Source organism: Phyllostomus hastatus, unplaced genomic scaffold (assembly GCF_019186645.2).
Source record: "Phyllostomus hastatus isolate PE091 unplaced genomic scaffold, TTU_PhHast_1.1 phas_scaffold_1066, whole genome shotgun sequence".
In the NCBI taxonomy this organism is placed as follows: domain Eukaryota; kingdom Metazoa; phylum Chordata; class Mammalia; order Chiroptera; family Phyllostomidae; genus Phyllostomus; species Phyllostomus hastatus.
In genome coordinates this window covers 34364492-34388720 of record NW_025334004.1, presented here as the reverse complement: position 1 = coordinate 34388720, position 24229 = coordinate 34364492, and the positions used below count along the sequence as shown (strand labels likewise).

The 24229-nt window shown below is 71.6% G+C and overlaps 2 protein-coding genes across 2 annotated transcripts in view; one reads left to right on the top strand and one right to left on the bottom strand.

Annotated features, from left to right (window-relative positions):
* STK32C (serine/threonine kinase 32C) overlaps positions 1–9296 on the top strand; it is a 32849-nt gene extending 23553 nt beyond the window's left edge. The window contains exons 2-12 of the mRNA XM_045854325.1: positions 767–822; positions 2841–2992; positions 3342–3515; positions 4250–4287; positions 4381–4470; positions 4724–4827; positions 5352–5468; positions 6615–6740; positions 6846–6977; positions 7686–7753; positions 8659–9296. Of these exons, the coding sequence (XP_045710281.1) occupies positions 767–822; positions 2841–2992; positions 3342–3515; positions 4250–4287; positions 4381–4470; positions 4724–4827; positions 5352–5468; positions 6615–6740; positions 6846–6977; positions 7686–7753; positions 8659–8782 (1181 nt within the window). The 3' untranslated portion in view covers positions 8783–9296. The remainder of the gene's footprint in view (positions 1–766; positions 823–2840; positions 2993–3341; positions 3516–4249; positions 4288–4380; positions 4471–4723; positions 4828–5351; positions 5469–6614; positions 6741–6845; positions 6978–7685; positions 7754–8658) is intronic.
* A 1236-nt stretch (positions 9297–10532) lies between these two features.
* On the bottom strand, positions 10533–23468 carry DPYSL4 (dihydropyrimidinase like 4). Its single transcript, XM_045854146.1, has 14 exons — positions 23353–23468; positions 20745–20833; positions 20014–20198; positions 18077–18241; positions 17230–17291; positions 17061–17141; positions 16225–16293; positions 15823–15943; positions 15126–15282; positions 14652–14793; positions 13896–14066; positions 13345–13524; positions 12096–12261; positions 10533–11348 (listed from the first exon to the last, which is right to left on the bottom strand). The coding sequence occupies exons 1-14, from the start codon at positions 23389–23391 to the stop codon at positions 11257–11259; spliced, it is 1719 nt and encodes a 572-aa protein (XP_045710102.1). The 5' UTR covers positions 23392–23468; the 3' UTR covers positions 10533–11256.
* Positions 23469–24229: the final 761 nt, after the last annotated feature.

Genomic DNA, 24229 nt, shown 5'->3' with positions numbered 1-24229 from the left:
CCGTCCCGGTGCGCAGCAGAGCAGGCGCCGGTTCAGAACGGAGCTGGGAGCCCACAGAGCGTGGTTGGACCCCGCCCCCTCCTCGGGGGCTGACGTGGGCCGTGCTGTGCGTGGCGGGGCAGGGCAGGTTGTGACAGGCAGGGAAGCGGCCGTTTCCAAGGTCCCCTCTGTCCAGGAGGGGCTCGCTGTCCTGCTCTGTCCACGAAGTCGGCAGAAGTAGGAACCCGGGCGGTTTCTCATGGGCCTGTGGGCCAGGCCTCAGAGAGGCGGGGCTCCGGGGATGAACCCCGGGCTGGTGCAGGCTCCCCCCCTCAGAAACATCCAGTGACCCCTCAGGGCAAATCCCTCCCCCCCCAGGAGACTCAGTAGGAGGCCGAGGTCCTGCCCCCGAGGTCCCGGCAGCCCCACAGAAGGCCCGGGGGCCTCCTGTTTATGAGTCTGTGTTGGCCGGGACCAGCTTCCTGGGGAGGGGGCTCCACTGGGCTCCTGCGACTGCAGCTGAGGGGCCCCTTCCGTGCATTCCTGTCTGCAGGTGGGTGGCCGGGCCCTGCCCACAGGGAGCCCGGGAAGAGGGGGCTGCACGGCCCCCAGGCTCCACCCCGCTCCTTGGCCCCAGCCTCCCCTCCTTGCACGGGAGCTGGAGCTCGGCCTGCAGCCAGCACCTGGCCGGAGCCTCGGGGGGCCCGGGGGCGGCTGCAGGGGGGCGCAGGTGGCAGCACCAGGCCTTGTCGCCAGCCGGCCTGACGCCCTCCCGTTCCGTCCACAGTGAACTTCGACCACTTCCAGATCCTGCGGGCCATCGGCAAGGGCAGCTTCGGCAAGGTGAGGAGGCGCCCGGGAGGGGCCCGGCGGGGCCGTGGCGTTGGATGCCCCTCCTCTCAGCCCACCTGCTCCCGAGGGGCAGGCCCACCCGCGTCTGCCGGTGCGGGGGGTGTGCCTCCCGGTCAGCAGGCCAGCGATGCCGGGGCACAGCGGGCTGTCCCCGAGCTCACAGGTGCTGGGGCGCCTTAGCCCAGGTGTGGGGGGGTTACCGCAGAGCACGCAGCCTGCACAGCTGCCAGGCCGTGGGGGGCCGAGACCCCGATACCCCCTCCCTGTCGGGGCCGAGGCTGCTCTGGTGTGGAGCGGCCTCCAGGCCCTGGGGCAGCCGCATGGCCCCCCCTCGTGCCCCCACCGGGGCCGGCTCGGAGCCTGCCCCTCCCCTCTCCCGTCTCCTCTCGACCCCCACCACCCGAGGGCTGCCTGTTGTGTCTGGAGATCGGGGCAATCACAGCTCAAAGGGGCTCAACGTGCTCTCTGCCAAGGCCGTGGTCAGCCCCTGGACGCGGCCTGGACGGGTCTGTTGTAAAGGAACCCCTTCTTTTCAGCCGTGGGGTGGGGGGCTCCACAGGTAAGCCCCCCCATGCAGGTGTCCGGATGCTGCTGCTTTGATCTCTGGGCCTTTGGGAGGGGTCGCAGGGAACTCGAACCCTATCGATCGGCTCCCTTCACTGGATTACGAAAGAGACACCGAGGCCCAGGGCGGTGCAGCCGAGCAAACCGGCCCCGGCACACGAACCCGCCATGCCGCTCTTCCTGGCGAGAGAGAGGGGGGCAGCACCTCTGGGTGGGCGCCCGCGGGGCACGGTGGCTGAGCAAACGACACGGCCTCACGGCGGTGAGCGTGCCGGACGCCGTCGGCTGGCTGAGACAGCCTCCCGGAGGCCGGCAGGGTCCCGGGCTGCTGGGCCCGGCTCGGCTGAGAGTGGGTCCCGTGCGCGGCCAGGGCCTGAAGTCCGCGAAGACACGGGGGCTGGAGGCCAGTGACTGTCCGGCGAGAGGAGGACCAAGATGAGACGCGCAGGCCACTGCGGACGGGGCCTGCCCCCTCCTTGCAGTCGCTGCAGTCGCTGCGCCCCTGGGGCTGGTTTCCGGCCCAGTGGCATGTCAGACCGAGGCCCCACCAGGGCCGGAGCGGGTGCATGTGGGACACGCGGGTGGACCCCCAGGAGGCTGGCCGGGCAGGCGCCTGCAGCCAGCGTGCCGGCTGCTCCAGGTCTCTGGGGGGCCCACAGATCACGCGGGGGCGACCTGCAGGGCCACTGTCTGTTAGGGCCCCTGGGGCTGCAGCTCCACAGCGTGGGAGCACGCCCCGGTGACCCGTGAGCTGGACCGGTGAGCCCTTCGGCCAGGCCGGCTCCGCTGAGCTCCGGGATGTCACTGCGGAAGGGGGCAGCGGGCCCCCAGCCTCTCCTGTGACACGTGACCCGACCCCTTGACTGCGGCCCTTCTCAACGGGGGCGTGGTGACCTGTCCTTGCTGGTCTTGCCACGACCGGAGTGGGGGCACAGCGCTGGCTCCTCCCCCCGCACCCAGGTGCATGGCCCCGGATCCCGGGTCGGACTGAGTGTCCTCGGCCACGAGGGAGCGCGGCCAGCACCCTCAGAGTCCGTGCTTCTCAGCTCCCCCGACCCCGGTCCTGTCTGCTGTCTGCCACCGTCCGTGGGAGCCGAGTCCCCACTGCCAACCCTCGGCGCAGTTCAGCTGAGGGGGCCGGCGCGCAGGGTGGGGACCGGTCACCCGGGAGGCACAGGGGATTTGCCAACAGCAGCTGCCGTGTGCAGTGGGGGGCGCTGCCTGGGGGCCGGGCCCTGGCCGGGGGGCCCCTGGCTCATTCCCCAACACCCCTGCGAGCCGGCTGCGGCTCGGAGCCCTGGGAGGGAACGCAGGGGTGGATGGCGGTGCCGCCGTCCGCCCGGGGCCTGGCCGGGGAGGGACTCGGGCTCCCGCTCAGGTGGGCCGGGTGCACGGAGAGGCTTGTCCGGCCACGTCCCCGCCCCGCCCCGCCCGCCCGCCCGCAGGTGTGCATCGTGCAGAAGCGGGACACGGGGAAGATGTACGCCATGAAGTACGTGAGCAAGCGGCAGTGCATCGAGCGGGACGAGGTCCGCAACGTGTTCCGGGAGCTGGAGGTCCTGCAGGGGCTGGAGCACGTCTTCCTGGTGAACCTCTGGTGCGCCCGCCGGGGCCGCCCTCTCCTGCCCCGGGGCACCGGCGGTGCCCAGCCTCCCCCCCCACCTCCCCGTTCACTCACAGCCCCCGCCCCAGTCCGCCCGCCGTCAGCGTCCACGGCACCCTGCGCTCGTGAGGGCCCCCCACCCGCAGGGCACCCAGCTTTCCCACAGAGGAGGCCTGGGGCCTGCAAGTTTCTGGCAGAAAGTTTGGGGGGCTGTTTCCCCCTCACAGGGGGACTCCAGACCCGCCCCAGGAGGTGGGGACCTGCAGGCGGCAGCCCCCTTTCCCGTGGGAGCCGGGGTGCCGGGCGGCCCCTGCCGTCCCTGTGCCAGGCCCTCCCCCCGCAGGTACTCCTTCCAGGACGAGGAGGACATGTTCATGGTGGTGGACCTGCTGCTGGGCGGCGACCTGCGCTACCACCTGCAGCAGAACGTGCAGTTCTCCGAGGACACCGTGCGGCTGTACGTCTGCGAGATGGCAATGGCCCTGGACTACCTGCGCGGGCAGCACATCATCCACAGGTGCGCGCCCACCTGCGCGGGCCAGTGGGACCCGCTGCGGGGCACCACCCTCCGGCAGCGCCACCTCACGCTCCCCCGAGGACCTGCCCGTGGGGCGGGCCCTCCCCCGGCGGCACCCCCAGGGGCCGGCACACACAGCCCTTGGGTCTCGGGGACGCCGGGGTCTGGCCCCGTTGGGGCGGCCTCCGCCTGGTCATGGGGGCCACAGGGCCCCGTTTGCCCACCTGCCCTGGGCCAGGGGACTCAAACCAACACCCAACGTCAGCTGGAAGCCGGTGGAGTGAGGGGGCGGAGCTGCGTCCGCGGGACGCGAGCCCGCGGTGTGGTCCGCCCTGGAGTCCACGGCCTGGATTCCGGCCTCTCCGCCCCCGCAGCCTCTGCTGCCCCGGGCGGTGCAGACACCCACAGTGGCCCCAGCCCCAGCCCAGGCTCTGGGAGGGAGGGTCTGCCGGGGGGGCCGCTTCTGCCTCGGGGGGCTTTGGCTCCCTCTGTGTCCGGGGCTGGGCTTTTCTCTGCTGTCTGCCTGGTCCAGAAGGTGGGGCGGAGGCCGCCCTCCCAGGGGTCAGGGGGGCTGGTCTGCGGGCTCTGTCCCCGAGTTGTGTGGGGCCCCCGAGCCTCATGGGGGCCCACGGCAGGCCCCCTGCAGGGGAGCGCCCAGCCCTGCGGGGTCACGGGGTCACGGGGTCACAGGGCACGGACAGGAAGGGTCTCTCCGCTCCCTGCTCTCCCCGCAGGGACGTCAAGCCCGACAACATTCTGCTGGATGAGCGAGGTGAGCAGGGGCTGGAGGCCGCGGGGAGGGGCACCCCGGCCCCGGGGGGCGCCGCTGGTCCCTGGACAGCCTCCCCGCCCTCGCTCCCCCCAGGACATGCGCACCTGACCGACTTCAACATCGCCACCATCATCAAGGACGGGGAGAGGGCGACCGCGCTGGCCGGGACCAAGCCGTACATGGGTGAGCGCCCCCCGCCCAGTCTCACAGGAGCCCGTGGCCAGTGGGCAAGTCAGAGTGAGGGGCGGCCACGTTTGATCCGTGCGGGTGACATGCAAGAGGCTACGGGTGTGACAAGGAGACCCCTCGGCGCACACGGCGGGTGGTGGGACCTGCCCGCGGGCCAGGCCGTCTGTGGGGAAGGGCCCCGGCCCCAGGTGCCAGCCCCGGGCCCACGGGTCAGGGGGGCTCAGCCTCTCCTTCCCTCTCTGGAAAGCTCCGGAGATCTTCCAGTCTTTCGTCAATGGCGGGACCGGCTACTCCTTCGAGGTGGACTGGTGGTCGGTGGGGGTGATGGCCTACGAACTGCTGCGGGGATGGGTACGGCTCCTCCGGCTCAGCTCCCCTGCCCCGGGCCCCGGCCCCAACCTGGCGGCACCCCAGGGTGGCCCCTGGCGGGGAGGGGGCGGCTGCCCCGCCCCGGCGCCCACAGACACCTGTGCTCTCCATCAGTGGGGACCCACGCTGTTTGCAGCCCTGCCCTGGGTGGGCACCCAGTGCTTGGGCAGCAGTGGGGTGGGGAGTGCTGCGGTTTCCGGGGGTGGCCAGGCCTGTGCACTGGGCCTGGAATGACCCTTCCCCACCCCAAAGTGGGGGCATCCAAGGGACCCCACCCCCTGAGGAAGGCAGCCTGTCTGGGGCCCATCCCCCCGGCCCCGGGCCTGGGGTGGATTAGCGCCCTCTTCTGGCCAGTCCCCACTGAAGCTGCAGCCCGCCCAGGCGCCCCTGTCCCCGCCTGGGGGGTCCCTGGGGCCGCTGTGCTCAGCCCGGGCCTGACCGGGGCGAGGCTGTGGGGAGCGCGGGGGGGGGGGGGGCCGCTGGCACAGCGCCATCTCCCTGCGCAGAGGCCCTACGACATCCACTCGAGCAACGCCGTGGAGTCGCTGGTGCAGCTGTTCAGCACCGTGAGCGTCCAGTACGTCCCCTCCTGGTCCAAGGAGACCGTGGCCCTGCTGCGGAAGGTGAGCCCCCCCCGGGGCACGGGGCCTGGCCTCCTGTCCCGAGGGGGTGCCGTGTGGAGCCCCCCGCTTCCCGCAGGTGTCTCTCTCTGGCGGGCCCCCCCCACCGCCGTCCGCGCCGGCTCTGCCCTCCCATAGCCGCCGGGCCTGTCTGTGCACCGGCCACTCAGCCCCCAGCCCCGGGACGGACGCCCAAACCAGGCGCAGAGGGTTCGCTCTGGGCGGGTCCCCCATCCCACGTGCCGGAGGGCGGTCGTGGGGGACGGGGTGCCTGCCGCGCTGTGCTCTGGCCCTGCTGCCCCCGCTCCCCTCGGGCAGGTGGGCAGCCACCCCGGGAGCAAGCAGAGAAGCCCCGGGACCCCCGGCAGCCCCCAGGGCCCAGAGCCGTCAGGGGCGGGGCCGCGGTGCTCCCGCCAGCTTGCTGCCCTCAGGCGGGGCTGGGCTGTGCCCTTGTCCCCCCTCTGGCCCCACGGCTGCCCCCTCGGAGAGCTTCACTTGAAAGACAGGGGCCCCTTGGGGCCGGGAGTGGGAGGGCGCTGGACAGGCGGGGCCCCGTAGCTCCCAGTCCCGAGTCCTACCAGGTCCTCCTGGGCAGGCCTGGCCCCTGCTTGGAGACCTTCGACCCTGGGGTTGTAGCCAGGCAGCTAGAGCCTCTCCCGTGCCCAACAGAGCCTCGTAATCCGGCTTTTGCCCCGAGGAGTGCTGCCCTTACCTGCCCAGGTGGTGCCCAGGTGTCCCCAGGTGGGGCCTTGGCTCTCAGAAGCCCGAGTGGGGAGTGCTGGTGGCCCGCTCACCGAGCCCCACCCCTGGGGAAGCCTTGCCCGGCGCACGTGCCTGCCCAGAGCCTCGTGGGGCTGTGTGGCCGGAGCTGCGGTCAGGCGGCCGCCCGGCGCTTGGCCGGGCCGAGGCCGCCACCTGCTGGCGGATTTCAGCAGACCGTCCTCTGCCGCCTCCTCGGGCTCCTGGCGCGGCCAGACTGCGCACCCCGAACCCTCCCCTGGCGGCGCCCCTGCGCCTGTCGGGTCGTCCGCCTGACCCCTGCACGTCCCGCCCTTGGGCCCCCGGCCTGGACGGCTCTCCCCGGGGAGGGCGCTGGGCCGCGTCCCGAGGGGCGTCGGGGCGGCCCCCTCTGACGTGGACCCCTTCCAGCTCCTCACTGTGAACCCCAAGCACCGCGCCTCCAGCCTCCAGGACATGCAGGCCACCCCCTCGCTGGCCCACGTGCTGTGGGACGACCTCGTCCAGAAGAAGGTGGAGCCGGGTTTCGTGCCCAACGTGAGTGAGCTGGCAGGAGGCCAGGCGGGGGGACCAGGGTGGCGGGCGGGACTGGGGGCGGGACCGCAGGTGAGCCCCGCACCTGCCCGCCCCCCCCTCCACCAGAAAGGCCGCCTGCACTGCGACCCCACCTTCGAGCTGGAGGAGATGATCCTGGAGTCCAGGCCGCTGCACAAGAAGAAGAAGCGTCTGGCCAAGACCCGGTCCCGGGACAGCAGCAGGGACAGCTCCCAGTCCGTGAGTGGGGGCTCCGGGGAGGGGTCCTGCCCCCTGCCCTGAACTCACCGGCCACTCTCGCCGGCCGCCTGCAGCCCCTCGCTCGGCCCGCCTCCCCGGCTGCCCAGCGGGGCCCTGCGCACCAACGGGCCTGCGGCCACTGCCCCCCACCCGTCCCCGGCGGCCGAGCTGCTGGAGCGGCCAGCACGCGCTGTCACGGGCCCCCTCCCCGCTCACACTGGACGTGGCCCCGGGGGTGGGCCCTCCCTCGTCTGGCCAGTGTGGGACCCAGCCCGGTCCTGTCCCGAGAACGGGCTTCTCGGGCGGCCCCTGTGCCGGCCGGCCCCGGGCAGGGCCTCTCAAAGCAGGCTTGGAGACCGGATTCTGTGCGCGAGTGACAGGTGACCCGAGGACCCAGGAGGAAGTGGGGGAGGGGGAGCCGAGCAGGGTGGTCTCCCACCGGGTCCGGTCACGGGGACACGGCCTTCTGTGTCAGCATCCGCTGAGGCAGGGGGCTGGGCGTCTGCCCGGGGAACCCTCTGGTCTCTGGCTGAGGGCCACCCGGGAGGTGCAGGCCCCTGATGCTCTGGCTGCCGAAGCAGAGTTCGGGCTTTGGAAGGGGCCCCAGGTGCAGCCTCGGGAGGAGAGGCAGATCAGGGTGGAAGAGGCTCCCCCCGAACCTGAGGGCAATGAGGGAACCTGATCTCTGCGCCTTGTTCTGATTAACAGGAGAATGACTACCTTCAGGACTACCTTGATGTGATCCAGCAAGACTTCGTGATTTTTAACAGAGAAAAGTGAGTCCATGGGGGCGGGGGGCGGGGACCAGTGGGCAGTGATGGGGGCAGAGAGGAGCTGGGGGGATGGGCCAGTCCTGAGCCCCAACAGCCACATGGCCTCAGTAGGCCCAGGGGTCTGAACACTGGCCCTGGGGGGCGGGGAGGTAGGTCTGTGCTCAGTCCCCCTCGGGAGGGGCTGCTCCAGAGCTTCTAGTCGAAAGCTGGGGCCAGTGGCCAGGGCCTCGGGGAGACACTCAGTGGACTTCCCCCGGGGGGGAGGCCTCCTGCACGTCCGCTGCCACCACTCAAGCAAGCAGCCCACTCGGCCAATGTGTATGGGGCACCTGGGACCGGGGGGCGCAAAGGCCGTGCTGGCCGGCAGGGAGACCACAAAGACCCTCGCCCCTCCTCAGTGGAGGGACAGAGCCCAGAGCTGGGCGACCCCAGGGGAGGAGTGGCCGGGTGAGGTTGAGCACCTCCTGCAGAGGTGGCCTGGAGCTCTGGCCCAGACGGACAGCAGGTGGGGTGGTGCTCCTCCTGCCCCAGTGACCAGAGGACATGTGGGCACTGGTTTAGGACCCAGGCTGCCGTCCCAGAGGCCTAGGTGGGAATGGGGCTCAGCCACGGTCTCTGAAAAGCCCCGTCCCAAAACTGCTGACCCCAGACCTGTGATGACCAGGCCCCCTCTCAGCTCCCGGCCCTGCTGCTCCCTGCCCTGCTGGCCTCCTGCCCGGAGCCTGCCCTGCAGCCACCACCAGGGGCTCCCTGCTGGGCCCCCGTGCAGGTGACGCCCAGCACCGGTCTGTGTCCGGGCCCCCAGCCCTGTCCCTGGAGGGCCCACTCTGGAGCGCTCAGACCCGCGGCTGCCGGGCTGCTGGGGAGGCCACACGAAGCCCCTCCCGGTGCTTCCCCTTCCCCACCAGGCTGAGGAGGAGCCAGGACCCCGCCCGGGCCGCCCCGGAGGAGGCCGAGGACGCAGACGGCGAGGAGCGCCCCGCCCCGCCCACGTGCGGCCCCGTCTGCCCCTCGGCAGCGGGGAGCAGCTAGGAGCTCCCGGGCCTGCGGGGGGTGCTCAGGCCGCACTGGAGAGGGGGTGCCGCCAGAGGGACAGAGCGGCTGGCGGGCGGAGGCCTGGCGTCAACCTTCCCACTGAGCGGCCCCACTGCAGCCGGCCCCACCCGGTCCCGGCCACGTTTCCTCGGAGCAGCCGGACCACCAAGCTGCCACTGGGCTCTCGGACATGCCTGGTGACGAGAGTCAGTGAGCAAGGAGGGCGGCGCCACGGGGGACCTCTGATCACACGTGACGGTGGTCCTTCCTGGTGGCCTCCTGACCCCCTGACTGGCAGGGGCCAGGCCACGTGCATGGTGGGGCAGGCATTCTCGTCCCCGGCCACCTCTCGGCCGCATGCAGGCCTGGCCCCCAGCCCCACTGCCGCTGGCTGCCTGGAGTCCGCAGCTCACTCCCCGGAGCTCGGGGGCGGCCCAAGGTCCCCGGTTCTTGTACATGGAAGGGGAGGGTTGCGGGCCGGGAGGCAAGGACGATTTTATAAATACGAGTGTTCTGGCACTGTCTGTGGCGTTTCTGTACACTCCCACCCCCGAGAGCGACGGCAGACCCGCCAGGGGCGGGGTTTCCATGTCCTGCGCCTGCCGGGCCGTCTCGCGGTTCACGGGGAGCCTCTGTTCAGGGGTCGGGCAGAGTGCTGTGCTCCCCAGGCCCGCCACCCGGGGCTGCGTGCCGGGAGGCTGTGGCAGGGGTGGGTCCCGGTGGGCAGTGGAAGGACAGGGACCAGGACCGGTCCAGCCTGAGCTCGCTGAGCCAGGTGCAGAGCAGAGGGAGTCTTGCTGCCCCACTCGCTGGGCCGCAGACACACCGCTGGGCGTGCCCACCTGGGGGACTCCAGCCAGTGACCCGAGGGGAAGGCCAGGGTGCAAGGGGGGCAGCACTGCAGGGTGGGACAGACCCCAGAGAAAGTTCCGGTGATGTCAGAGGCCGGGTGGGGCGGGGGTGAGGGCAGTCTGGGTTTTGTGCAGACACGTACATTTTACGTGCGACTCTGGGACCCCAGGACACAGCGGCCGGTGTCCCGGGGCAGGCGGCAGGGCCGTGGGTGGGTCTGGCTCCACGACTGCCCGGTCTCTCGCTGAGCAGGGGGCACGGTACGTGGACGTCAGCCTGGGTGGAGCCCCCCCGCATCAGCTCCGGGGCTGCAGTGAGCTGCGCGCTCAGCCAGGGGGAGCCCCCTGAATGCGGGGGGCCAGCAGGACAGACGGGGGAGCTGCCCTGGGCCTGACGCTCCCCTGGTCGTCCCAGTGACCGTGACCGTCTGCTTCCGGGTTGGGGTGTTCCATTCCTGGGGTGCAGCACTAGAACCATTTTTAGGAGGAGGAGGCTGAGGCAAGGGCCGCCCAACAGTCCCTTGTTCTGGAACATTCCGGGCAGCCTGGCTTCAGGTGTGGATCAGAGCCCTGGGCTGCTCCACCTTAAGCTCACGGCCATGTCGCCCCCAACCATCTGCTGTGGCCCGTGCCCACCTGGTCAGGATGTGGTTGGAGGTCCTCCTGGTCCAGCCCTGTCCCTCTGACCCCCTGGCTGCCCCGACCTGCAGGCCCAGGTTTGGGAGCACCGTTCCTGGGCCCCTTTCCCAGGGGGAGCCCCTCCCCACCACATGGACCCAGCCCTGCCCCTTCCACGGCCGGCACTGTGCCAGACTAGTGGCCAGTTGGGGGGGCCCAGGGTCCGGCGCAGAACCCACTCACGGGACGGAGAAGTGGGCAGCTTCCAAACAACGCTTTTAATCGGGCCAGCCCCCAGCAGACCGGCGACGGAGCTGGGGTCCCGGCTGGGGTGGCATGCAGGGTCCTGGCTGCGGCGGTCCCCACCGCATGGAACTGCTGCTCTACTCGACTACGGCGACGCACGGCCTGCGACGGCAGGGGGCGTCCTAGCTACGGTCCTACTCCGCCCTGGGGCCTGCGACTAGGGAGGCCTGGGTGTGGTCCTCCGGGGGAGGGCGTGCAGCCGCGGCGGCAAGGCTGGGCCTGGCTCTGTTCCCTGTGGGTCCCTGAAGTCACAGCGACCCCGATGGGGCCCAGCTCACGGGGCGCCGCCGCTCCTCGTGCCCAGGAGGGCAGGGGGTGGGGCACAGGCTGAAGCTCTGCAGGGAGCCCGGTGGCAGAGCTGGGGCTCTGAGGGGCAGTGGCTGACACCTGTGTGTGGTGAGGCCCCGGGGCCCCACCACCCCGGGGTAGGGATGGGGCAGCAGCCGCGCCTACACGGGGCACCCAGCACTCAGGCCGGGGCAAAGACGGGAGCTGCCCCTGGCAGTGACCCCTCCCTGGACGAAGCTCTTATAGCGGCCCCGGGGCCCCCGAAGGAGCATTCCCGGAGAAGGGAGGGGAGGCCCAGCACCTTTCAGAGTCGGTTTGACCAAGGGAAAGCTAGCGGGTGAGCCCGGCCCACCCCACCCAGTGGGGACGGCGCCCACCCACGTGCTCCGCCCGGAGCTGGCCCGGCGCCTAGGACAGCGAGGTGATGTTGGAGCGCCCGCCGGGGGGCGCCATGATCTTCTGCGCCGTGCGCCGGGCGATGTGGTCGTCGGCCTGAGACCCTGCGGAGACGGGCGTGTGGGCGCAGGGAGGGGTCCGGGAAGGCAGAGCCTCCCCCCGCCCCGCCCGCCGCTGTGGGTCTCTGACGCTCCCTGGGGGGCCCTGGTGGGCAGACCCGGTGACGGGAGGGTGCTCCTGTCACCAAGGCCCTGGACGTGCAGGACAGTGGGGCCCTTGCAGTGGGCAGGGGGGCTGAAGGTCACGCCGGTCTGGGGCACAGGCCAGCCCGGCCTCATCCCTCCAGGGGGTCTCAAGGCTGCCCCCCAGCATGCAGATTCCCAAGGGGGTGGGCCCCTTGTCTCGGGTGGGGGGTGAGCAGGGGTGGCTGTCGCCTCCCCAGGGGCAGGCTGGCCCCACCCAGGGGCTGGAAGGAGAGGGGGCGCCTGGCTCGGGGCTCAGCACTGCGGGAGGCTCGGCCACACAGCTGGCAGAGGCCGGAGACGGGCGGCCTGTGCACCGGGGCCACCTGAGCCCTCCCCCGTGTGGCAGCACACCCTCCCTCAGCGCCCGCTGCAGCGGGGCTGCCACGGGGCGGGGCAGCTGGACTCCCTCGCGGCCCCAGAGAGGCGGGGCAGCCCACACTCACCCTGGGCGCAGAGCGACAGCCCCGGCGCAGAGCGACAGCCCCGGCCCAGGCCCACACGGGGGCAGGGAGGGGCTCCCCCTTGGGCCTCACACCCCTGGCCCCTCACACGGCTGGGCCCCCTGCACGGCAGTGGCCCTCGCCCCCGGGCACAGACCCAGCTCACCAGACAAGCTGAAGCCCGACTGGTGCAGGTTCCGCACGGGCGGCACGGAGACCTTCCCTGGGCAGGACCCGCGGGCCTGGGCGCCGCCCCCAGGCTTGGCGGGCACCATCACCTCGTGGACCGGCCCGTCGTAGAGACCCCGGGGCACGCCATGGATCTCAGCCAGCTGTGGGTGGAGGGAGCTGGGTGTGAGGGGGCCAGGCCACCCTGCCGCTGCAGGGCAGGGGGCTCCTGCCCAAAACTTGGCCCCTCCACTCGGCTGGGCCAGAGCCAGCGGGAACTGGTGGTGGGTCCCCCTTGCCAGGCTCAGGAGCTCTGGGGCTCCCTGCCAACGGGCATCCACCTGTGTGCATGGATACCCACCTCCCTCCCCTCCCACCTGCACACATGTGTACATACCTCCCTCTCCCACCTGCACACGTGTACATACCTCCCTCCCATCTGCACACACGTGCACACACGTCTCCCTCCCCTCCCACCTGCACACACGTGTACATACCTCCCTCCCACCTGCACACATGTGCGCACACGCCTCCCTCCCCAGAGGCCGTGCCCAGCACTGCAGGCCCCCTGCCCAGACAAGAGCAGCCCTGCAGAGGAGGCGGCTGTTTGGCATCTGAAACCAGCCGCCCCACGGCCTCTGCCTCCTCGGCACCCGCCGTCCTGCAGCCCTGGCACAGCCCCCCCACTCCAGCCTGTGGGAGCCCCAGGATGGGGGCCCCTGCACGCAGCTCCCGAAGCCGGAGGCGTTTCCTGGCAGCCGCCACGACAGACGGGAGGCCCATCGGTTGGAGCGAAGCCTTCAGATGTGCTTGTGCTTCGGCCTGAGCCTGCCCCGGGGGGTGTGGTTTACACCCATGACCGCTGGACTGGGCCTGAGCTCAGTCCCGGGGGACCTCTGACCAGGTCCTGCCCCCAGGGTGGGGGGAGTGCTCCCAGGCAGAGGCACAGGCCAGCGAGAGTCACTGCTGTGGGACACCCGGTCACGAGGACTCGGCTGAGTCGACCCCCGCCCCACAGCCCCAGGTGCAGGACGGGGAGCCCGTCACCTGCGTGCACCTCAGGTGTCGTCCCCTCTGTGCCTGGCTGTACGCGAGGCTGGTCTGCCATGTCACAGGCTGCGCTGGAACCCAGCCTGCAGCGGGCGGGCGTGGGCGGGGCTGGCCGGGAGCAGAGACCCCCCCCCGGGGGCGTGGCAGGTGCACGGAAGGCCCGAGTGCTCCCACCCGGCCCGCGGCCCGGGCCTTACCCGGTTGCGCGCCTTGATCCTCTTGTAGACGAAGTCCGGGAACGTCTTCCGGGGGATGAAGCGTCCGGCCCCGGGGGTGACGCACAGCTGCCCGTCCTCCAGGACCACCCTGCCCTGGCTGATGACCACGGCGGGCGCCCCGCGGCACTCGACGCCTTCAAAGATGTTGTACTCCACGTTCTGGGGAGGCAGGGCGGGGGTCCGGCACCGCCCCCAAGGCTCCCCTGGCTGCCCCCGTCCCCGGGGGCCCGTGTGCCCGTGTCTGAGGGGACGCAGCCCACTCGGCTGGGCCGGAGCCAGCGGGACCTGGCGGTGACCTCCCGTGCCCGGGCCTGCGCCTGCTTCTTGGGAGAAAGGGCACTTGGATGAGCCCGCACTAGGGGGCTGGCCGCAGGAGTGGGCAGGCACGGGGCGCCCGGCCACAGAGTACAGAGGGACGTCCTGGCCCGTGTCCCCACCGAGACGGGTGAAGCTGCCCACTGGCCGCCCGCCCTGAGGCCCCTGGGAAGGCCCCCCCCACCGACCCTGACCCGGGGCCTGGCCTCTCTCACCAGGTTGTGGCTCTTGGCAGAGATGATCTTTGTGGCCTTGGGGTTCCACAGAACCAGGTCGGCGTCGGAGCCCACAGCCACCCGCCCCTTCCTCGGGTAGAAGTTGAAGATTTTGGCTGCATTCGTGCTGGTCACAGCGACGAACTCATTCTCATCCATCTTCCCCGAGGCCTGGGCAGCGAGAGGGCGAGCCGAGGGGTCGCACACGCCACAGGGACACGTGGCCCCCACTCCCCACGTCCTGGGGGCCAGCAGCGATCAGCCCGCACGCCCAGAGCATGTAGATGGTAGATCGGGGGGTCTGGCCCAGCCCCCCAGCTTCTCCCTGTCCCTGTGCTCACTCTGAGGGTGAACGGACAAGCCCCCACAACATCTGTGTCCCTTGAGGCAGGTGACCGTCCCCCCAGACGGCCAGGAGGCCTGGGGCAGCAGAGCTGGGAGAGGAGCCGGGCCTGGGCCTGGGCCTGGGCCCGGGGAAGGGCCGGGGGTAGGGGTGCGGGGGACAGACCGTGCCAGGCAGGGCTTAATGCAACGGGGAAGGGGGGCGCAGGTGGCTCTTGCTGGCCCTCTGCCGCCTGCACAGGTGTGACGTGAGGCTCGGCGGGGGGCCGGCTGCAGGGCTGGGGCTGACGCCTGGGCTCCGACTCCACTCCACGCGGGGCGTTGGCTGGCTCAGCGCTTCCCGCTCGGATGAACCAGCAGGGCCCGACACAGCCGGCTCCGGCTCAGGAGACACGCCCGGGCCCTTGGACTTACCACACACTTCTCCCAGACCACGGACATGCGCTCCTCCACGCCGTTGGTGCCCTCGGGGATGAGGGTGAAGTTGTCTTTGCCGACAGCCTTCTGGGCGGTGGTGAAGGTGCAGTGGGCGCTGCCGGTCACCTGGAGGTCCCCGCTGGGAGCAGGTGGGTCAGGGGAGCCCAGCGGGGCCTGGCCTCCCTCAGCCGGCCAAGGCCGCTCAGCTTTACTCCCCCCGCTCTGGGGCCAGTGACCCAAAGGGCCACAGGGTGTCTGTGAGGCTGGCGCTGGGTGAAGCCGGTGCCTCAGGGTGGGGGCGGGGCGGGGCGGGGCGGGGCGGGGCGGGGCGGGGCAGGTCAAGGTGGATGCTTTGGTGGGCCGTGGGGTCCAGGGTTTGTGGGGGGGGGGGAGGCTAGAACCACCCACGCGCCAAGTTCATGCCCTGCACGGAGCACACAGGCCCCCTGGGGCGGCCCAGGGGCCCCTCACCTGGACAGCAGGGCGGCGAGGTGGTCGGCAGTGGTGGCGTCCGGGCTGATCGGGGGCGACGTCACGAAGGCCGCGGCCTTTGCCCAGTTCTTGCTCCAGTAGTGTGAGCCGTCGGCGCCCAGGCTGGCGGTGGTGGGCTCCCCAAACACGACCAGCCCTGCGGGGCGGCCCCGGGTGTCCCTGGGTTTCCTGACCCTGCACAGCCTGTCCCCTCCCCTGGGTCGCCTGGCCCTGCTCCCTCGCACCCCTGCCGGGGGCCAGGCCTGCTGGGCACTGCGCTGGGCCACAGGGCGGAGTAAGGCTCCGCCCCCTCCCTGTCTGCACAGACCCCGGTTCTCCTTATTCACCCCACCCCCCACCCCTTTGTGGGCGCTCTGTGGGCAGAGGGCACCCAGATGCTGGATGCGCGGAGTGTCCAGCCAACAGTAACATGGGCTCCGGGTGGTGGCGGGGGTCAGCTGGGCCTGGTCCCCGAGCACTCGCCCCTCCCCCGGCAGGCTCTGTCGCCCCAATAGGCCCAGGGTTTGCCTCAAGGGCCCTGGTGAGCAGCCGCTGCTCCAAGACGCCACACAGGGAAGTGGGGGGCGGGCAACACCCTCGGGGAGGGCGCCCGCCCGGGTGAGGCCGATTTTCAGTGGGGCCTGACCCCCGACCCCCGACCCCCTGCCCAGCACCCAGCCCCACGCCCGTCGCTCACCCTTGCGCTTGGCCCGGGCCACCACGTCGGCGGCGGCCTTGCTCATCACCTTGGTGACGTACAGGGGGCAGCTGGCCTGCTTGGCGATGGTGACGGCTCGGAACACCGCCTCGGCCTCCACCTGGGGACAGGGGGCTCAGGCAAGCGCGGGCCTCCCGGCCGGAGCGGGCCCACCATCCCCCTCGGGCCCTGGGCCCGGAGGGGCCACCCCTGGGTGGGTGAGGACCCACACCGCGGCTGCAGCCTCGAGCCCGGGGCTTGGGGTGACCCGTGGGCACGGGAGACACGCGCCTGGTGGGGGACAGAGGCCCGGCCACGGAGCCCGGACCCGCCCGCAGGGGGAGGCGGCATCGGGGGTGCAGTCAGTGCTGGGGGCGCACACGGGGCGGGCACGGCACCCACCTCCTCGGGGCGGCTGAGCGCGTGGCCCTCGGGGCCGGTGACGCCGAGCTCCAGCAGCCGCTTCTGCTCCTAGAGACGCCGACAAGGGGCCCCGTTCCAGCGCCGGCGCACCCCCAGGGCCTGGGCCTCGCCCACAGGGAACTCAGGTGCAGGGGGCACGCTGGCGGGGAGACTGCCGCTCCCCGGACTACAGAGGAGGGACCGGGGCTGGGAGAGGGCGAGGGACTCGCCCAAGGTCACTGGGCGGCCCCCGGGCTTGGCTGCCCTGCTGGGTGTGCACAGGGGTGGGGTGGGGTAGGGGGGGCTCTGCACCTGCCCCAAGGGGCCCCCTGAACCTCCCAGGGGCCCCGCAGCACCTGCCCCTGCGGGAACTGGAGCTGAGGGGCCACCAAAGGCACAAGGAGAAAAAAGTCAGGTGCGGGGCCCGGAGGTTGTGGGCACCCCCCTCACAGCCCCCCCCGCCCCGGAGTGTGACGGAGGGACAGGCTCTAGTCCCACACGGTGCTCTCGGGTCAGCAGGACGACCAGGGCCAGCCCCACGAGGGGCCTGCACCCGGGGCCTGGAGGAACCCCGAGTCTCAGCCACCCCCACGGAGCAACATTCGGTTTGGGGACGGTTTGGGTCAGTGTGATGACCACAGAACACTCTGCTCCAGCTAAAAGCTCCCCCGACTCCCCGGACGCCCTGCCTTTCTGACCTCTGACCGGGCAAACGACTAAGCTCAGTATCGCCCCCCTCAGGGTCTGTGGGACGAGGGGCGCACAGGCCAGTGTCCGGGGGGGGCCCGCCCCCCGGCCCCCCCAGCCCCCCCAGCCCCCCCAGGCCCCCCCCGCACCTCCTCCACGATGTCCCCGTTCTCCGCGTGCACTTGCGCCAGGGCCCCCAGGTCCCGGATGATGCTGAAGATCTCGTACATCTGAGGGGAGAGGCCGTGGGTGGCTGCGTCTCTCCAGGGGCCGCCCAGAGACCCCTGCCCGCCCCCTCCCCTGGGCGCCAGCCCTTACCTGGCCGTCGGTGCACTGGCACCTGTCCTTGTACGCCATGAAGACCAGGAAGGAGTTCACGCCTGGGGGAGGCACAGGGTGGGGGTCACGCCCGGGAGCACCCTGCTCCTTGTCTCCGGAGGCGCTGTCCCCCCAGCTGGTGGCACGGGGCCACTCGGACACCAGCGCCACCGACAGACACTGCCCAGCAGGCAGCGACAGAGGACAGAGGGCCCACACCACCCCCGCCCCTGCTCCTCACGCCCCAGGATCGGGGACTGGAGGCCCCCAGAGGCAAGGGCCAGTGAGACGCTCACAGCCCCTGGGGACCCCCCGGGCCCTTCCTACGGTCACCTGACTTGGGCCAAGTCCCCTGTGAGGCCGGGATGGGGTTTCGGCCTCAGGACTTGGGGTGAAAACTCACGGCCCTGACAAGGGGCGGCCCGTCTCAGCACCCGAGGGTGCGGACGCCGCCTCCTTCCGAAAGGGCCTCGATCTCCCGGGAACACAAACAGTGCGTTTCCTTCACCCACAGCCAGCCACGAGGGGACTGGGGTGGCAGCGGCGGGTGCAGTTACGGGGACAGTTAGAGGAGGCGTCCCTCAGGCACGGGGGCAGGGGACCCTCAGTCCGGACCCTCTGGAAGCAGACCGGACCCCCGAGGGACTCTTGTCCCAACCCCCCGAGGCCTGGCCACCGCCCGGGGTCGGAGGGCGCAGCGTCCAGCAAGGCGGTGCCTGCGGGGGGGGGGCCTCCCACCGAGACCAGCGAGACCAGGGGCCCTTCCCAGCCCGGCCCAGCCCCGCCCGGCCCAGCCCCACCCAGCCCCTCAGCCAGCCCGGCCCAGCCCCGCCCCGCGGGTGCTCACCCTTGTCCTTGACCAGGGCCTCCAGCTCCTCCCGGGCGCTCTCCTGCCAGCGGGGCACGTCCACGTGCAGGGAGTAGTCGCAGCACGCCCCGCGGTCCGCCAGCTCCCGCCACTGCTCGTAGGCCGCCAGCAGGCTCACCCCCACGTCGGGGAACACGTGGTCCACTGCGGGGGCAGCCGCGTCAGCCGAGCCCCCCTTCCCGGCCCCTGGGGACAACCCCGGCCTCCCAGGAGGTCCCGCCCCCGAGGGGGGGACCGGGCACAGAGCGGAGGCCGCAGGCCCCTCCCCGGGGGCCCACCCTGCCGGAAACCCGCCGTCAGTTCCGTCCGGAGAGGCACCGGCCCCTCTGAGCAGAGAGACGGCTCCGGGTCCCGTCCCCTCGCTCCCTGGTGCACACGCCACACCCCAAGAGCGCAAGGGGCAGCCAAGGGCCGCGACCTCCTGTGCGGGTGCCCCTGGGGGTCAGGCAGGGAGGCGCCACTGTCCACGGTGCGGGACCTGGGAGCCTGCCCAGAAGGGTGGCGTGGAGCTGGCCTCCCTGGGCCTCCCCGGGCCTCCCCGACTGCACACGCCTTAGTCAGGTCAGGGCCACCCGGCCCCTGCGGAATCTGGGGGTGCACACAGCCCCGGCACCGGCCCCCCAACCCGCAACCTCACGTCCAGTGTCCACACCCGCTCACAGCCGCCCCAGGGTGCTGGCAGGGCCTGGGCCCCCTCCAGCACAGCCCTCGCGCGGGGCCCTCATGTTTCCACGGCTCCGCCGGCGAGGCTGGGGCCCTGCGGTGGGGGTGCCCGTCCCACCCTGCAGGCCGTCCCCGCGCCCGCCGGCTGCTGGCAGGTGGAGGAGGCAGATGGCTCGGCAGAAGGCAGCCCATGCCGGCAGCCTCTCTCCGTCCCCACGGCGACACCTCACAGCGTGTCTGAGGCCTGGGCACTGGCACAAGCAGGTGACGTCAGGCAGGAAGGTGTCCTGGCTGGCCGGGGCCACCAGAGACCAGCAGGAGCCGTGGCCGGACACGACCGTCTTCTGGGTCAAACCGAAGACGGACCATCAGTCGGCTTCTTCACTCCGAGGCTGAGGCAACTGCCCTGGTTCTGACCTCGGCCAACCGTCCCGTGTGACGAGGCCCGGGCCCCGGCGGCACTCACGGTGACCACCCAGCGCCTCCCGCACAGGGGCTCCCCGGTGTGCACGAGCTCCCTGCCGCCGCCGCCCTCACGGGCGAGGAGCTGCTCCCTGAGGTCTCGTGGCCAGAGCTCGGCGGAGCAGGGCCCACCCGTGTGCGAGACCGGGTCTCCGGCGTGGCAGACCCGTCCGTCCTCATTGTCCGAGGCTGGGAGCGGGGCTGGGCCCGGGGCCTCGTCCAGTCACTCTGTCCCGGCCCCTGAGCTCACGGAGAGCGCGTCCCTGCACGAGGCACCTGTCACACGGGACCTCCCGAGGCTCTCACGAGGACAGCACGCGGGCCGGAGGGGCTCATGCCCGGCGCAGAGCCGGCCTGACGGGAAGGTGACCCAGGGGGCTGCTGACGGGGTCAGAGCGAAGTTTCTGTCATCCTTTTTCTGAAAACGCAGTGCGCCTCTTGAACTCTTCCCCCCGGAGGCAGGGACTGGCCACTGCCCAGGCCTCTGCGGCGTGAGGCCGGGGGGCCAGCGTTCCAGGCGACGCACCGCTCGTGTGTCCGGAGCGTCTGGTCTCCAAACCTGGTCCTCGGCCAGCGGCGGTCCCCCAGGAATAGTGAACAACGGGGCGCTCTCCCCCGTGACCCACGGAGCCCCGGGAGCACCCCAGGGCTGGCCTCACGAGGGACCAGCACGAGGGGCCAGGTGACCGGGGAAGGCACTCCCGGGCCCCGTGACGGGGACGCGGCAGAGGACGAACGGGACGGAGGAAACCCCCACCTCGTGACACGCCCCCCGCAGTGGGGACACTCACGGATCATGGTGGTCCCTCCCGCCAGGGCCGCCTTGGTGCCCTGGCAGAAGTCGTCGGCCGGGGTCATGCCCAGGACGGGCATGTGCAGCCTCGTGTGCACGTCCACGCCCCCCGGAAGGACCAGCAGGCCGTGGGCGTCGACGGTCCGGACGCCCCCGGGCACGACGAGGTTCTCTCCGATCTGTCTGGACGCAGCAGAGGGGGAGGCCGCGGGTCAGAGGTCAGAGGTCGGAGGGAGCCCCAGTCTGCGCTGGGACGGGCTCCCAGGCTGACTGGGGGGTGGGGGGTGCGTTTGGGCTCCTGTCCTTGGGGAACAGGGCCCCACGGCCAAGGCCCCCGGGACCCCGTCAGAGAGCAGGACGCCCAGCGGAGCGGCTCGGGTGGCCGGCCTGGGGGACCCGGCCCTGTGCGCACGCCACAGCCCTGGGGGGTCCACGGGGGGGTCCACGTGCCCTCCCCCGACTGGTGGCCGGAGACGCTTCGCACCACAGGCGGGTGTGGCCGACGACCCTGAGCCCCGAGCCACACCAAGGCTGGGGTGACGCAAGAAGCGTGGACGCCGCCGTCCTGTTTTCTGAGACGCACAACTAGCAGGTGGCAGGAGTCCCGCCGCCCCAGGCCAGGGGACACACGACTCGCACGCATGCCACGGGACGGCACGCCCCGGACAGCACGCCCCGGACGGCACGCCATCAGTGTGCGTGCTGCGACCCGTGTCGGCGGGAACTTACTTTATCAGCCCGTCCTCCACGTAGAGGTCGGCGTGAAAGGACTGGTCGTCGTTCACGACCTTCCCGCCTCGGATCAGAAGGCGGTCGCTCTGCCGCACACAAACAGAAACACGGGTGAGTGCCCTCCAAACCGAGTCACATCTTCAGTGCATCTCGCTCCAGGCTTGTGACGGAAACACTCGGGCGTCGTCCGAGCACGGGAGACCCAACGGAAGGGCCAGCGGCACTTGCCATCACGAAGGGGGGGCGGCCCCGCCCACCCGAGGGCCTGGCGCCCACCCAGCGCCCCCAGCACCACCCCTGCTGATCGGCGGACCCCCCAGAGCCGCCTCCCACACTGGTCAGCAGGGTGCCCCCCACCGAGGCACCAGGATGAAGAGGGAGCTGGCTCTACTCTGCTAGGAAACGACCAGGTCAATGACACCGCTGTGACGGAACGGGCTGGAGTCTGGCACCGGACGCGGCGCCCGGGCTGAGGGTGGAGGCCCACGCACGTCTGCGCCTGGTCTTCCAGCGGCCCCCCCTCCCCCCACTGCCTCGGAGACACCACACACAGGGCCGTGAGGAACCCGAGAGGAGGAGGAGGAGACACGATGGGCGACGGGGGAGGGGCGTGGCGGCATCCTGGGGGCGGAGAAGGGCCTGTCTGGGGGGTCTGAGGGGCTGAGGCTGGAGGCCACACGCCCGTGCAAAGGCCCTGCGGCAGGAGGAGCTTGAACGGACACAAGACACAGGAGGGCACCGGGGGCTGGAGACCTCCTGCAGGTGGGGTGAGCAGCCCGGGCCGGTGGGGGGGGGGCGCGTGCTGGGCTGTAGCCTAGAACCTGGGCGGTTTCCGAGGCTGCCGGGGAGGAGGGGCCCGGGGCCAGGGTTGCAGGGCTGCTGAGACGGGGCCCAGAGAGGCTGCTGGTGAAGAGGCCACAGCAGGTGACGTGCCAGGAAGGCATCAGGCGAGCGCAGGGGCCGGTGCGGCCTGGAGGCGCCGCCCCCCGGTGTCGGGAGCCAGGCCAGCTCCCCTGGGTCCCCCGCAGCACGGAGCTGGGGCCCTGGGCGGGGCTGACCTGACACTGGGCGGCCATGACCCCTTCCAAACGTCGGGACAGAGCGGGGCACAGTGCAAGGGCTGTCGGGGTGACGGCCGGACCTCGGGGAGGGGAATGGGGAGAGGGGCAGAGTGCAGACCCGTGCGGCCGAGGGTCCCCCACCACCTGGCCTGTGGGAAAGAGGGCGCCCACCCAGAGGCCAGGCCAGAGCTCCGCCTGGGGTTCCGGCTCTTTCCGCTCCATCCGCCTGAGGCTGAGAGGGCCGAGCGCCGACCCTGGAGGGCGTGAGCTCGGGGAGCTTCGCAGCCGGTCGATGGCCCAGGGCCCCTGGGCCTGTGGACGCCGTTCCCTGTCCCCACTGACACCTCACGCCCTCCGGGTCGCAGGTAAAACCCCCCCGGAGTCTGCGGCCGGAGCGGATAATTCTACAGTTTACTGTGGCTGAATCACATCCCCCCAACTTTCATGCCCGGTGAAAAGAAGTGATACGAAATTCACATGCCAACCCTCTCCCCAGGGAGGAAGAGCCTTGAGATCTGCTGTCCCCCACCCCCCACCCCGGACTCTGACCCCCTTCCAGGGGTTGGAACCCAGAGAGAAATGCAGTCGGGATGGGGTGCAACACTCAGGGTTGGGGGGACTTCCCTTAAATCAGCCGCCTTGCCCAACACCTCCCTCTGGGAAAGGGTCTTCCTGCCATCCCCCCTTAAGCCCTACTCCCACCCACACCCCTCCCCCAGCCGGCCAGCATGGGGGAGGAGAGGGCTGCTTGCTCCTTGAGGGTCTCAGGAAGTGAGCTGGCAACCCCTCCGCCCCTCCCCTGCACACAGGGGCCCAAGCTGGAGCTGGGTCGGAAACCCTGCCGCCCGCCGCCGTCCAGCTGGCGCCCCGGTGCTCCCCTCCCTCCCTCGCTGGCCCCAGGCGCCTGGAGGGGCGGCTTTGTCTCCTGGCAGCAAAGGGCGGAGGGTCCGACCTCCCGCACTGGTGCGAGTGGGTGTTGGGGGGGTCTCCTCCTCCCAGGGCTGGGGGTGCCCGCTCTGCACCTAGTGAGCTCGCCTCCCCGGAGCCTCCGAACCCCGGATTCACGCTGGGGTTCGGTTCGGGCTGCCAGGGTCTCCGGAGAGCCGCCGGGCAGAGTCGCATTGTCTCGGAGGGAACAGGAGCCCCGGACACCGCGCACGCTGCCCGGGGGGCGGGCGCCCTGAGCGGCGGCTGCGCTGCCGGCCGAGGCTCCAACAAAGGGCCGAGCCCGAGGCGGGAGTCCGAGACCGGACCCACAGCCTCCCTCTGGCCACCGTGGGGAGGGAGGCGCACCTGCGCGCTGGAGAAACGGGCCTGGCCCGCGCCCTCCCCGAGCTGAGGGGTGAGTCCCAGGAAGCCAGCAGGGCCGGGCCTGTGCGCTTGGCTCCTTAAGGGGGTCGGGGCGGTGCTCGAGGAGACCCCAGGCCCGGGAAGGGCCGGGGCCCAGACAGAGGCTTGTGCGGGGCTGGGCCCAGAGGGCCGGGGGTTCTGGAGCGGGGAGGAGGCCAAGGCGGTGGGCAGAGGGGGTCGGGAGAGGGGCTCACCGTGATCCGGGGGATGCTCTTCTTGCCTTGGAAGGACATTCTCCTCCTCCTCCGGCGGGTCCGGCTTGGGGGCGCGGGGCGGGGGCTGCTAGGGTCAGGCGCGGGGACGTGGGGGTCCTGAGTATCCGAGCAGGAGCGCTCAGGCCCTTACGACTGCGTTCCAGGCCCCACCCCGCGCGGGCCACGCCCCCGAACAAGCCCCTCCCTCGACGGGCCCCGCCCCCTCCCCCCGCGGCTGCTCCATTTGCATTCAAGTTTCGCGGCGGCCAAGCTCAGTCCCCTCCGTCTAGTCCGTCACCTCCCGGCCCCAGGACCCAGCACTGGGCCGCGCCGGGACCGGAAGCCCTGGGTGGGTGCGGACCCTGTGCCACTGCTGCCCGCGCGAGGTGCGAACCTCGCCCCCGGGGGGAGGGTAGGAGAGGTCGGTCAGGGTCTCGCCAGGCCAGCCAAGGCCCCGCCGCCATCCCCTGTGACCTGAGGCACCCAAGGCCACGGGGGTGGAACCCCATCTCAAGTTCAGGTCCAGGCGCTCCCTCCGGGAGCCCGACTCTGCCCAGGAAGGGCTCTGCGGCCCAAGCCGAGCTCCTTCAAGGACAACCCGCGCGGGGTCGCACGGGGTCAGAGCACTGGGCTGCGCACTGACCCCGGGATAGGGCCGTGCAGGCGCCCCCCAGCGAGGCTGCTCCCTGTCCGCTACCCAAAGCTTAGGGACCGGAGGGAGGGGACAGGTTGGAGAGAGACACACGGGAAAAGGAAGAGACACGGAGATGGAGAGAGGCACAAACAGGCGACCCAGAGCCCAGGACGGGCAGCCGCCATAACCCCGGCCCCAGAGGCCAAGACCCCGGTCGGAGCTGGGGCTGGGCTGGGGGAGCGG